The following is a 13,644-nucleotide window of genomic DNA, read 5'->3' on the forward strand; positions in this document are numbered from 1 at the left end:
TGTCTGTCATCAACCAGAACCTCATTTGCATTCACAGTAGTGACCAATGAACATTTGCTTTATTTTCCAGTCCCCCTATGCAACTACATAGACAAAATTGGAGTTTGGTATTCAAAAGTACAAGATTTTGCATTTTGCCAAAAGATACATTATGACACTGATATCCTCTTTGTCATTTGTGTGTGCTGTGGATTTAGGAGATGATTAATGTCCGAGAGGTTAAAAGTCATTGACTAGGACTCAATATTGTACACAGAACAGTACATTTTCATATACATTGTGAAAGTACATATTTTTTTCTGACAAACACACACTGAAAGTTCTGCATTAATTCGGTCATTTATTGAAGTATGAGAAGTACACAGGAACCATCAAGGACATTCATTGATGTTTATATTGACAGGCTTCAATCAGAACAAATGATGTTAACATATCCTTAGTTTCTGTACTGCAACAGTGAAATATCAAGGCCTTATGTGATGAACGTGTGACATCATAAACTGCTGTGTGTGTAATCATAGCTGGAGACATTTTTGGAGGCATGAAGCAATATTACAATAGCTAATAAATCAGATGCTTTTCATTATATCAAACATGCTTTGTGAAAGTACAACCTCTAACTATAAGCTTGACAATCCAAGTTACTATACTGTACAAAAGTTCAAAGAAAACGTCTGACGAATTCTGGTTTAAAAAAAGGTGCATTTTAAAAAAATTGATCATAGATCCATAAGCAGTACCTGGGTAATGCAGTTCATAACAAAATAGCTAGCTAACCTAATATTTCATATATTTACACTTTCATGAAAAGATTTGCCAGCTCCCGTGCTCTATTTTATTGTAGTTGCATACTTACGAAATGTTCAATTGCTCACACTAATTCACTCATTCACCATTTGTTTTCTTCCTAGGTAAGCAGTACTTCAGTAGGACTTAGGTTCGCCAAGTGTGTCACTTTTATGCAACAGGTGAAATTAAGTCTATGTTTATGCAATTGGCCCTAGAGGTCAACTAGATAGACTTAGATTCTAACATTACACACAGATGTACCACAGGTCAACTAGATAGACTTAGATCCTAACATTACACACAGATGTACCAGAGGTCAACTAGATAGACTTAGATTCTAACATTACACACAGATGTACCACAGGTCAACTAGATAGACTTAGATCCTAACATTACACACAGATGTACCACAGGTCAACTAGATAGACTTAGATCCTAACATTACACACAGATGTACCAGAGGTCAACTAGATAGACTTAGATTCTAACATTACACACAGATGTACCAGAGGTCAACTAGATAGACTTAGATCCTAACATTACACACAGATGTACCAGAGGTCAACTAGATAGACTTAGATTCTAACATTACACATCAGAGTTGTAACTTGATTGCCTGCTCAGAGCAGAGTACACTGGTGTGAGGGGCCTAAACAGCTCTGCTAGAGAGTCTGCCAGAGGGTTGTGTACACATACTGTATATAACAACAATCAGATTATATATCCATATTTTACATAGGTACATAGTCCTGTATAAGATATGGTGCTATGTAGGTAGGTACTATAACAAGGACACGTGTGCTGCAGCTGATTCAACACTAGGTGGCAGTATGTTCAGGCTTGAGGTTTGACAACAGTGGAGTAGAGTACTGAGTCATCCTCCTCTGGGCTTTTCACTGACCTGTGGAAAGAAAGCAGGTAGTTGTTGTGGCGTGACTCTAATGTGTAAAGTGCAGAACTATAATGCAAATGTTGTCTGTACTTTGACAAATAGACAGACAGATGGACACAAACAGACAGACAGACAGACAGACAGACAGACAGACAGATAGGCATACCTGTCTGCAGTACTGGGCTTGGTGAAGTGTACACTGGCGTACTGGAGGTTCTCTTCTTTGGACTGTGGGTGTTTAACTGTAGAGTACAGGACTTCATCGCCATCTACAGGCCTGGAGGGTCGGGCTGTATTGCGGGAGTTCTGATTGGTTGCTGGACGTGACGGTTGGACGGTGGAGTACAGAGTAATATCCTCCTGGTGGGGGGGAGGGGCTTGAATATTGTCATAGAGATTTTCTTCCTGTTTCATCACCCTGGTTTCCTGTCTGGATGAGGTGGCCCTGCCCCGCCCTGTGACATCACCGTACACCTGGCTTCTACCCTCCTGGAAAATGGTAACAGACACAGTCAAACAGGACAGAGATGTTGAGACTGCTGTGATAGTGTTGATATCTCACTGCCTCTCAGTCCACCAGTTAAACTATGTCAGTGTATGGTTAGTTTATGACCTTCCAGAATGGTCATCAGCTGAAAGTGCTGGGTGAATGTTCTGAGTGAACTCTCTGAGCTCTGCTCACCTGTTTGTTCTCAAAAGTCTTCTGTCTCTTCCTGTCAAAACAAAACAACAGACAATGAAGAAGAAAACATATCTTACAGAAGCCTAGAGGGATGTGAGTCATCTACTGATTTAACCCAATGGACGCTCACTAATGGAGAAAACACATTAGCATTCAAACTGATAATGAACAGAGAGTTCTACATACTGTATAATGTACCAGAGACGTACCTGAGCCAAAGGAACAGCAGGAGGAGTGTGATGATCACCAGGGGGGCTGTTACTCCCACACCAACATCAACATAGAGGAGGATGGGCACTGATAAACACACACAGAGAGGAGGCTGGTCACTGATAAACACAGAGAGGAGGCTGGTCACTGATAAACACAGAGAGGAGGCTGGTCACTGATAAACACAGAGAGGAGGCTGGTCACTGATAAACACAGAGAGGAGGCTGGTCACTGATAAACACAGAGAGGAGGCTGGTCACTGATAAACACAGAGAGGAGGCTGGTCACTGATAAACACAGAGAGGAGGCTGGTCACTGATAAACACAGAGAGGAGGCTGGTCACTGATAAACACAGAGAGGAGGCTGGGCACTGATAAACACAGAGAGGAGGCTGGTCACTGATAAACACAGAGAGGAGGCTGGGCACTGATAAACACAGAGAGGAGGCTGGTCACTGATAAACACAGAGAGGAGGCTGGTCACTGATAAACCCAGAGAGGAGGCTGGTCACTGATAAATAAAAGACATCAGTGGAGGATACTCAAGTCTACGTCCCTATCTGTGTGTTGTTCAAGAGAGGAGGACAGGAGATAAGATAATGTTTTAATTTTTGTTCTATTTTAAACACACTCAGTTTCAAAGGGATAGAAACAGAACGTATACATGTACATACAGGTAGAGGACACTAGCTGTATTACACTATAGATCAGGAAGGAGCTGAACAGTAGTTTGTATTTCTCTCCATACTCACCCTGCATGTCCACAGACACCCCAGTAGAGCTGCTCGCCCCCACTGAGTTTCTGGCCTCACAGAAGTACTGTCCAGTGTGGGCGTGGCTTAGAGAGGTCAGCCTCAGCACCTGTCCTAGCCCCGCCTCTGAGGTGTTGGCTCCTCCCCTCGTCCTGAACCAGGTGTATCTCTCTACTGCAGGGTTGGCATGGCAACTGCAGGTCAGGATGACATTGCTGCCCTCTGCCAGGGCACCAGGGTGACTGACCTCCACAGAGACCCTCGCTGGGACGTCTACAGGAAACAGGAAACAGATGACACGTCATAAGAACCATCACATTGTATAGGAAGACTAGTTAACCTCTTTGTCACCTGGAAATGTCTTGGTTGAGAAGTTTCAGAGCGTGGCTGAGCAACAAGATCACAAGAGGAAACTGCACCGTCATATTCTATCATACCTCCGTTAACAGTCATGTCAGCTACGGTCTCACAAACACACTGAGGATGAAAGACATTGAGATATCTAGAAGATAACGAACCTCTTGCTTCACCACCCAACGTTAGCACAACTACATATCTGCACCACAAAACAAGCCTAGTGAACTCACACTGGACATCCAGAGTCAGGAGAGATGAGTTGAGGGATCCGTGTTTGTTCCGAGCCTCACAGACGTACTGGCCAGAGTGTTGAGGAGAGACGTCCTCCAGGACCAGCTGAGCCCCTGGTACCACAGGGTTGGTCCTGGTCCTGGTCCCGTTGACTCTGTACCAGGTGTAGCTCTCTACTGCAGGGTTAGCTCTACTGCTGCAGGTCAGAGTCACAGAGCTGCCTGCTACTACCGGACCAATAGGAAGGGGCGATACTGAGATGTCCTCAGGAGGGTCTGAGAAATAACAGAAATTATCCAATCACATCACAGAGACTCATTGCTTATAATAATAATTTATTGAACTGTTGCTTATAATAATAATGTTCTTTACACAGCCTCAACAAGATGTCCATTAAAGACCTCACTAACACCACAATGTGACTCCAGCTGGTTTTTCTTTTGAGAAACTGTTTCAGAGAGATCTGTCAACACGATACCAAGAGGAGACTGTGGTGTCCTAGTGATTGAGAGGTGTGATATGCAGTGATGGTGTAGGGTTAGACATCAGGGTTAGACAACCGTCAAACACCTTCATGCATCACAATGTGACAGCTGTCCTTCATAGTTACTGCTTATCCTGTTCATTAATGCTGAGGTTCAGTTAAAACTGTCAAGAATACTCACACTGAACATTGAGGGTAGTTGTAGTAGATCTGCCTGTGCTGATGTCATTGGTGGCCTGGCAGTAGTACCGTCCACTGTGTCTGGGCTGAACGTTGGAGATGGTGTGACTCTGGCCCTGTGCCACAGTAGAGCCTCCTCCTTCCTTCTCCTTATACAGGATGTAGCTCCTCACAGGTGGGTTAATATCACTGCTGCAGGTGAGAGTGACGGAGCTGCCCTGAACAACACCACCTGCTGGACTGACTGACAACCTGACGTTCTCTGGACCATCTGGAAGAGAGGGAGTCAGTGTACTGTTACTGTAAAAAAGTAGCTGTTATTTTGTTTTATTTTCAGTTCCTCTGAAACTGTCTTTTTCTCTATAAAGTGAACAGCGATGTTTCAATGCACTTTCGACAAATACTGTGTTCAACTTCCCCTAACAGTCACCACAGTGCTAACACACTGCCTCTCCCAGATAGAGACATGAAGAATGCTGATCTGTTACCATGGACACCGACATGAGGCCAACTGCTGACACATTTCTACATCTGATCATCTTCCAACAAAAATGCACTTTGGACTTTTTTCTTAAACTACACCAAACCTCAAGGTGCTCTGAACACAGATACAGTGTCACAGAGACTTTAGAAGGATAATTTGTCTCAGATAATAAATTGGCTGAATAATATTAAACCGTACTAACTATTAGACCGTAATAACAGCACAATGTGACTCCAGATGTCCAACAGTCACAGTTATCTGGTTCATTCATGCTGAGGTTCAGTTAAAACTGTCAATAATATATGCCATTTAGCTGACACTTTTATCCAAAGCGACTTACATTGCAGTGAGTGCCTACATTTCAGTCCCAGCGGGAATAATCAATAATACTCACACTGAACATTGAGGGTAGTTGCAGTAGATGTGCCTGTTCTGATGTCATTGGTGGCCTGGCAGTAGTACCGTCCACTGTGTCTGGGCTGAACGTTGGAGATGGTGTGACTCTGGCTCTGTGCCACAGTAGAGCCTCCTCCTTCCTTCTCCTTATACAGGATGTAGCTCCTCACAGGTGGGTGAGCATCACTGCTGCAGGTGAGAGTGACGGAGCTGCCCTGAACAACACCACCTGCTGGACTGACTGACAACCTGACGTTCTCTGGACCATCTGGAAGAGAGGGAGTCATGGTGCTGTTAGTGTAGTAAAGTGACTGTTACTGTAGTAAAGTTACTGTTACTGTAGTAATGTTACTGTTCCTGATGTTATAAGGGTAGACATGATACTCTGTTTCACAGTTGGCAATAGTGTGCTAAATCTGTTTTATGTCATTGTGAGGTGTAGGGACCCAGGAGTGTGTGTGTGTGTGTGTGTGTGTGTGTGTGTGTGTGTGTGTGTGTGTGTGTGTGTGTGTGTGTGTGTGTGTGTGTGTGTGTGTGTGTGTGTGTGTGTGGTGTGTGTGTGTGTGCGTGCGCTATACTCGAAAGCACACTAAACACACTAGTTAGCTATGACATGTTCCAGGGTCTCCAGCTCCACACATTGGGTTACCAAGTCACCTGGTCAGAATGGCCAAACTCCAGGACTGAGCTGTCTTCCTTAATGTTAGTGATGCTAGTTAATAAACTCTATATTTGATATGCTGTCATACTTGTTCTCAGAACTGCTTTGCATTCCGCTAGCGTCATGAATAACGTCCAGTAAACAGAGTTATTTCCTATCCATCTCACACCATCTGTGAGAACCGGCTTCCTATGTAGTTTAACTTCCCCATCAGCCGAGCCACAGAGCTAGCATGTTGCTACGCCCTGATAGAGACACGGGGGAAGACAACTTATTATTACAACCTGACCTTCACACCAACGCTCACAGCAACCAAACCTTTTTCACAACAATTTGTCAACTTCCCCTGATAATCCCCCCTATACAGTAACTTTGGAACACAAACTCATGAGAGACCTTTTCTTCAACTCTGTGAGCAGAACGATGAAGAATGAGCCCTACACACTTCAGGAGACACATCTTTGCTGCAGGACCCAAACCTCTCATATACTGATCAGCTACGTACAGTGATGTCATCATGTTAGAGAGATGACTTACACTGGACAGTTAGAGTCACTGGTTTAGAGGATGTGTTCTCCTGGTCTGGAACAGCACATGTGTAGCTGCCAGCGTCCTGAACTCTGGCCTGGAACTCTGTGTTCGGTGCTGGTTGTCCATCCCTGGTCCAGACTACAGTAGGAGGGTCACTCAGTCTACAAGTGGGGGTGTAACAGCTTAGAGTCACCTTCTCTCCCTCTCTTACAGTGGAGGGGTTAACTCTGGCTGTCAGCCCTGGACAAGAGGAGAGAGAGAGAGAGAGAGAGAGGGAGAGAGAGAGAGACAGAGAGAGAGAGAGAGAGAGAGAGAGGGAGAGAGAGACAGAGGGAGAGAGAGAGAGAGAGAGAAGGAGAGAGAGAGAGAGAGAGAGAGAGAGAGAAAGAAATTCCAAATGTGTTTGATTTACATCATTGATAACATTCTGGATGTTTTGATTACATGTGTTTATTTCATGACCATATCTGTTGTATTTTGCTGTATGTCGCTTTGGCAATATTGTTCTTGTTTCAACAGTCATGCCAATAAAGCATTTGAATTGAATTGACAGGCAGGCAGGCAGGCAGGCAGGTAGGCAGGCAGACAGGCAGGCAGGCAGGCAGGCAGGCAGGCAGGCAAGCAAGCAGGCAGAGAGAGACAGACAGACAGACAGACAGACAGACAGACAGACAGACAGACAGACAGACAGACAGACAGACAGACAGGCAGGTATCAGTAAAACTGTTGATGTTTTCTATAAATGTTAATTCACATTTAGTGTTGAAACTACCTGTCAGAGACAGAGACAGAGACACTGTGCTGCTCCATCCATCAGTTCTTCCATGAGTTCTTCTAGTTGCCTCAAATCTGAAGTAGTAATCAGTCTGATGACTCTGTTGAAGGTTATTAATTCTCAGGCTACAGTCGTGTTCTTTGTTGCCGAGGTATTCTACATGGTCTTGGTATGGGAGCTCCTCCCACTGCCAGGACCACGCTCTCTTCCTGATCCAGGTGGTCTTGGTGACAGTGTAACCTGAGGGGTAGTCATACCAGCACCTGAACTCCACTGATGACCCTCTCACGGCACATGGAGACAGGTTGGTAACAGTCACCTCCCAGGGACGTCCCCAAACACCTGAAAAGAGACAACATGAAGATGTGACATCATCACACTGATCAACACTACAGTACTGTACATACATCGCATTTCCATTTCCATTTATGGCATTTATCAGACGCCCTTATCCAAAGTGAATCATCTATTCATCAGTCATCATAAGATAAAATAATCAATGCTCAGACCAGGGGCCGTAGGCAGTCACAATGCTAGAAGAAGGATTTTTTAAAATGTTTTTATTAACAGGATAGACAAACAAACAACAAGTGAAGATGGCTGCAGGCCTTGCAGAGCATCACCCCAGAGAAGACCCCCAGAGAAGACCCCCAGAGAAGACCCCCAGCATCTGGTGGGTCAATGGGTCGCAGACTTCAGGCAGTTATTGCATGCAAATGATTTTCTATGTACTGTACACAAATACCATCAAATAAAACCAGAGAATCTCTACTTTAACCTGATTGTAATTATTTGATTTCGAATCCAAACTTTTGGCGTGTAGACCCGAAAGAAGAAAAAAAACTGTCACTGTCCCATTACTTACGCTGGGCACTGTCCCATTACTTACCCAGTCCCATTACTTACCCAGGCACTGTCCCGTTACTTACACAGGGCACTGTCCCATTACTTACCCAGTCCCATTACTTACCCAGGGCACTGTCCCATTACTTACACAGGGCACTGTCCCATTACTTACACAGGGCACTGTCCAATTACTTACCCAGTCCCATTACTTACCCAGGGCACTGTCCCATTACTCACACAGGGCACTGTCCCATTACTTATCCAGTCCCATTACTTACCCAGGGCACTGTCCCATTACTTACACAGGGCACTGTCCCATTACTTACACAGAGCACTGTCCCGTTACTTACACAGGGCACTGTCCCATTACTTACACTGTAACTCTGATACAAAAGGAAACAGTGTTCTACTCACCTGTCAACGTGAGACTCATCACCAGAATCACACTGGTTGTTCTCAACAGCCACATGGTGCCAAACTGCAACACCTCCAATCACAACACCACCTGTCTCTTCTGGGGAGGGAATCACTCTGCTTCAGACAGGCAATAGCAAGGGCAACCATCAACCAACCATCACACAACCATCAACCAACCATCACACAACCATCACACAACCATCAACCAACCATCAACCAACCATCACACAACCATCAACCAACCATCACACAACCATCACACTACCATCACACAACCATCACACAACCATCACACAACCATCACACAACCATCATATAACCAGCATGTAACCATCACACAACCATCATACAACCATAACACAACTATCCTATAACCATCATAACACAACCATCACACAACCATAACACAACCATCCTATAACCATCATAACACAACCATCATATAACCATAACACAACCATCACACAACCATCCTATAACCATCACACAACCATCATAAAATCATAACACAACTATCACACAACATTATCCTCTGTCAACAAAGATGACCTCACAAGGACACACCTCCACGTCATCTCGTCACTGTCATTGGTCACTCAACAGGTATAAAAAACTATCATTATGTGACCTTCATCATTCTAGAATGTCATTTTAACCAATCAACAGTGTACAGTACCTCATACAGCATACCTCTACAGAATACACACCTTCTACAGCCTCCCTCTACAGGGGACTAATGAAGTCATATTTAATTTAATTAAATAACACAGACCTTCTCCAGCGCCTCTCTCCAGAATGATACTGACCAGCGAGTCACGATACAAGTACCAGGAAGAGCAGAAACATCAACTATATCAGGGGTGAAAAGCAGAAGAATGGGTGTGACAGGCTTGTCTGTGATGATGCTGCTGACTTCCTGCCCTCTGTTCTCTCATAACAGGATGTTCTAGAGATGTGTTGTCCTCTCGAGATCTCATATACTCTTCTGTCATTAGAGGGTTTAACTGGTGATGTTAGAGCTATTTATTAAACAAGAAAATGGTGAAAAGTATTGAAGAAATTGTAAATGTAAATAGAAACATAATGTTGTTGAAATGTTGGTATACATTCCTTCATTATTGCTCCCCCTAGTGGGATATATCAGGGGTGAAAAGCAGAAGTGTGACTGGCTCGTCTGGTGATGCTTCTGACTTCCTGCCCTCCTTTCTCTCACCACATGAATAGAAACACACCCCTTGTACCTACAGCGCCTTCGGAAAGTATTCAGACCCCTTCACTTTTCCCACATTTTGTTGTGTTATAGACTCAATTGAAAATGGATTAAATTAAAATAATTTGCCATCAATCCACACACAATACCCCAGAATGACAAAGCAAAAACATGTTTTTTGAAATTTCAGTAAATTTCAGTGAATTCATTAAAATACAGAAAAACCTCATGTACATAAGTATTCAGACCCTTTGCTATGGCACTCTTAAAATGAGCTAAAATGCAAAAATGTCATCAACAAATCACTCAATAAGTTGAACTGAGTCCATCTTAATGCAAGGATAATAGTTCATGTAATTTTGGAAATAATATCTTTGTTTTTATAGGTTCTCTGATTTGCATTGGAATCAATTACAAACTGGCTCCATAGGTTTTGGTTAAGGAACTATTTGAGTCTCTGTAAGCCAATATTAGTATTATAAAGCTAAATGGTGTCAATGTTATCACACAACATCAGAGGTAAAAGGTTATCACACAACACCAGAGGTAAAAGGTTATCACACAACATCAGAGGTAAAAGGTTATCACACAACACCATAGGTAAAAGGTTATCACACAACATCAGAGGTAAAAGGTTATCACACAACATCAGAGGTAAAAGGTTATCGCACAACATCAGAGGTAAAAGGCTATCACACAACATCAGAGGTAAAAGGTTATCACACAACATCAGAGGTAAAAGGTTATCACACAACGCCAGAGGTAAAAGGTAATTCATTTGTAACCTATCACCATTGTTTGTTAAATATTGTTGTTTATATTCCGTTATATTCTGTCTATCTAGATCTTTATATTCTGTCTATCTAGATCTCTCTATATTCTGTCGATCTAGATCTCTCTATATTCTAAGCTAACGATTTGACTTCAGACGCTATATCATAATTCCTTGTCGGTAATTGTTTATACAGTATTTGACCTGGACATTGAACATAGGTTCAATAAAATAATTGAATATAGTGTATTTATTTCTGATGGTTAGATATGATGATGAAATCATTATAGGCTGGTAGAAACTAATAGGTTACATTCACTAAGATGGACTGATATAGAAGGACACTTGTACTGGCATTAACATCTATGTAGCAGTACTTAGATTTCAATCGTTGTATCATTCAGGTATGGAATGATGGACCCCAGGAGAAAGGGGTGGAGGAGGTGGAGAAGCCAGTGGCTTTGCCCAAGAAGGAGAAGAAGGACAAGAGTGGCAAGGTACCATGACTGAAACTGACCCCTTCCTGCATCCTTGTAACACTTAACCCCTGGGGCTGGCTCAGATCATGTGATGTAACTCTGCTTTACATTAGATTGTGTGTCCTGTCAAAGGCCTACGCACCCACCTGTAGGCCTGATCCTAACATGACAGAACAAGCCCGTTGCTGCCCCCTTCTGGCTGGTTATCATTTGAATCATTTTCTATGTGTTCCAGTCTAATGAGCTGCTTTGACAGAACAAGTTGACCAGAATGTGAGATCTGAACTCTGTTGTGTTGCAGCTCAGAGGAAGACTAGTGGTACGAGGGCCTCGGCTGAGAAGAGCACCAACACTGAAGCAGCTCAGAGGGTTTCTGTTGTTACATTACTCCTCCCAGTGGAGTCCAGATTGATTATTTGAAGACTTGTTTGAAAAACATTTATTTTGTTACATTAACATCCAATCACAGCCAATGATAAAGACTTGAACATTGTACTTGTGTGTACAGTATGAATCATCAATAGTTGGGTCATTTGTGGCAATAAAACTGTATATTTCTGCTCCCTCTGTGACGTTCTCTCCATCAGGAACTAAGTCTCCTGAGAAGTATGAGGACAGAGCAGCAGTGATGAAGCGGCTGGAGGAGGAAGGTCTGAGGGGGGTTGGTGTCCTCTCAAACATCAACACCGGTCAGGACTGCTTCCCCATCCTGGTCAACTTTCTGAAGGGTCTCTCTGAGAAGGAAGTAGTGTGTTCTCCACTGTATCTGTGTTCAGACTCACATGTTGATGGACACTAGTGCTAATGCTCTCTCTGTACACAAGAAGTCTAACAAGGAAAGATCCCATCTGTTCCCATAGATCCCATCTGTTCCCATAGATCCCCATCTGTTCCCATAGATCCCATCTGTTCCCATAGATCCCATCTGTTCCCATAGATCCCATCTGTTCCCATAGATCCCCATCTGTTCCCATCTGTTCCCATAGATCCCCATCTGTTCCCATCTGTTCCCATAGATCCCCATCTGTTCCCATCTGTTCCCATAGATCCCATCTGTTCCCATCTGTTCCCATAGATCCCATCTGTTCCCATAGATCCCATCTGTTCCCATAGATCCCCATCTGTTCCCATCTGTTCCCATAGATCCCATCTGTTCCCATCTGTTCCCATAGATCCCATCTGTTCCCATAGATCCCATCTGTTCCCATAGATCCCATCTGTTCCCATAGATCCCATCTGTTCCCATAGATCCCATCTGTTCCCATAGATCCCCATCTGTTCCCATAGATCCCATCTGTTCCCATAGATCCCATCTGTTCCCATCTGTTCCCATAGATCCCATCTGTTCCCATAGATCCCATCTGTTCCCATAGATCCCATCTGTTCCCATAGATCCCATCTGTTCCCATAGATCCCCATCTGTTCCCATAGATCCCCATCTGTTCCCATAGATCCCATCTGTTCCCATAGATCCCCATCTGTTCCCATAGATCCCATCTGTTCCCATAGATCCCCATCTGTTCCCATAGATCCCATCTGTTCCCATAGATCCCCATCTGTTCCCATAGATCCCATCTGTTCCCATAGATCCCCATCTGTTCCCATAGATCCCCATCTGTTCCCATAGATCCCATCTGTTCCCATAGATCCCCATCTGTTCCCATAGATCCCATCTGTTCCCATAGATCCCCATCTGTTCCCATAGATCCCATCTGTTCCCATAGATCCCCATCTGTTCCCATAGATCCCATCTGTTCCCATAGATCCCCATCTGTTCCCATAGATCCCCATCTGTTCCCATAGATCCCATCTGTTCCCATAGATCCCATCTGTTCCCATAGATCCCCATCTGTTCCCATAGATCCCCATCTGTTCCCATAGATCCCCATCTGTTCCCATAGATCCCATCTGTTCCCATAGATCCCATCTGTTCCCATAGATCCCATCTGTTCCCATAGATCCCATCTGTTCCCATCTGTTCCCATAGATCCCATCTGTTCCCATAGATCCCCATCTGTTCCCATAGTTTGTCCTTGGATTCTATACTGACGGCACAGGCTTTTCCCACAATGATGCTGACAATTTCATTTGACCTATTTGCAGAAAACCATACCAGATAGATTTCACCAGCTTTGGATATATTGTGATCCAGACGGTATGTGAAAACATAAATGAAAAAACTGAACAATATAGATTTTATATTGTTTATTAGCGGTGGAAATATCCACAACAATATTCATATTCATATTGAGATAAATGTATAATAAGCTACCTACAATAAAACATCTGATGAAGCGTTTTAAAAGGAGGATGTCACAAGGAATACAAATACACATTTCTAAAAACAAGAAGGTATTTAGAGATGATTTACGATTAAACTCAATCCTTAAAATCTAATAGAATCACAAACATGTCACACACAACGCAAAAAATTGTAAAAACATTTTTTTTTATAATTTGAATATAAATAAAATAATACATGATTCTAGTGGCATA

The 13,644-nt window shown here is 43.3% G+C and overlaps 1 protein-coding gene across 1 annotated transcript; it reads right to left on the reverse strand.

The window, feature by feature from the left end:
• Positions 1-360: 360 nt before the first annotated feature.
• LOC310801365 (B-cell receptor CD22-like) lies at positions 361-8,739 on the reverse strand (the record flags this gene model as incomplete). Its single annotated transcript, XM_083665359.1, has 11 exons — positions 361-1,690; positions 1,848-2,170; positions 2,364-2,394; positions 2,573-2,660; positions 3,326-3,598; positions 3,913-4,188; positions 4,579-4,848; positions 5,456-5,725; positions 6,656-6,787; positions 7,554-7,766; positions 8,685-8,739. The coding sequence occupies 11 exons, from the start codon at positions 8,737-8,739 to the stop codon at positions 1,624-1,626; spliced, it is 1,998 nt and encodes a 665-aa protein (XP_083521485.1). The 3' UTR covers positions 361-1,623.
• Positions 8,740-13,644: the final 4,905 nt, after the last annotated feature.

Source organism: Argentina silus (genome assembly GCF_951799395.1).
Source record: "Argentina silus genome assembly, chromosome: 2".
Classification (NCBI taxonomy): Eukaryota; Metazoa; Chordata; class Actinopteri; order Argentiniformes; family Argentinidae; genus Argentina; species Argentina silus.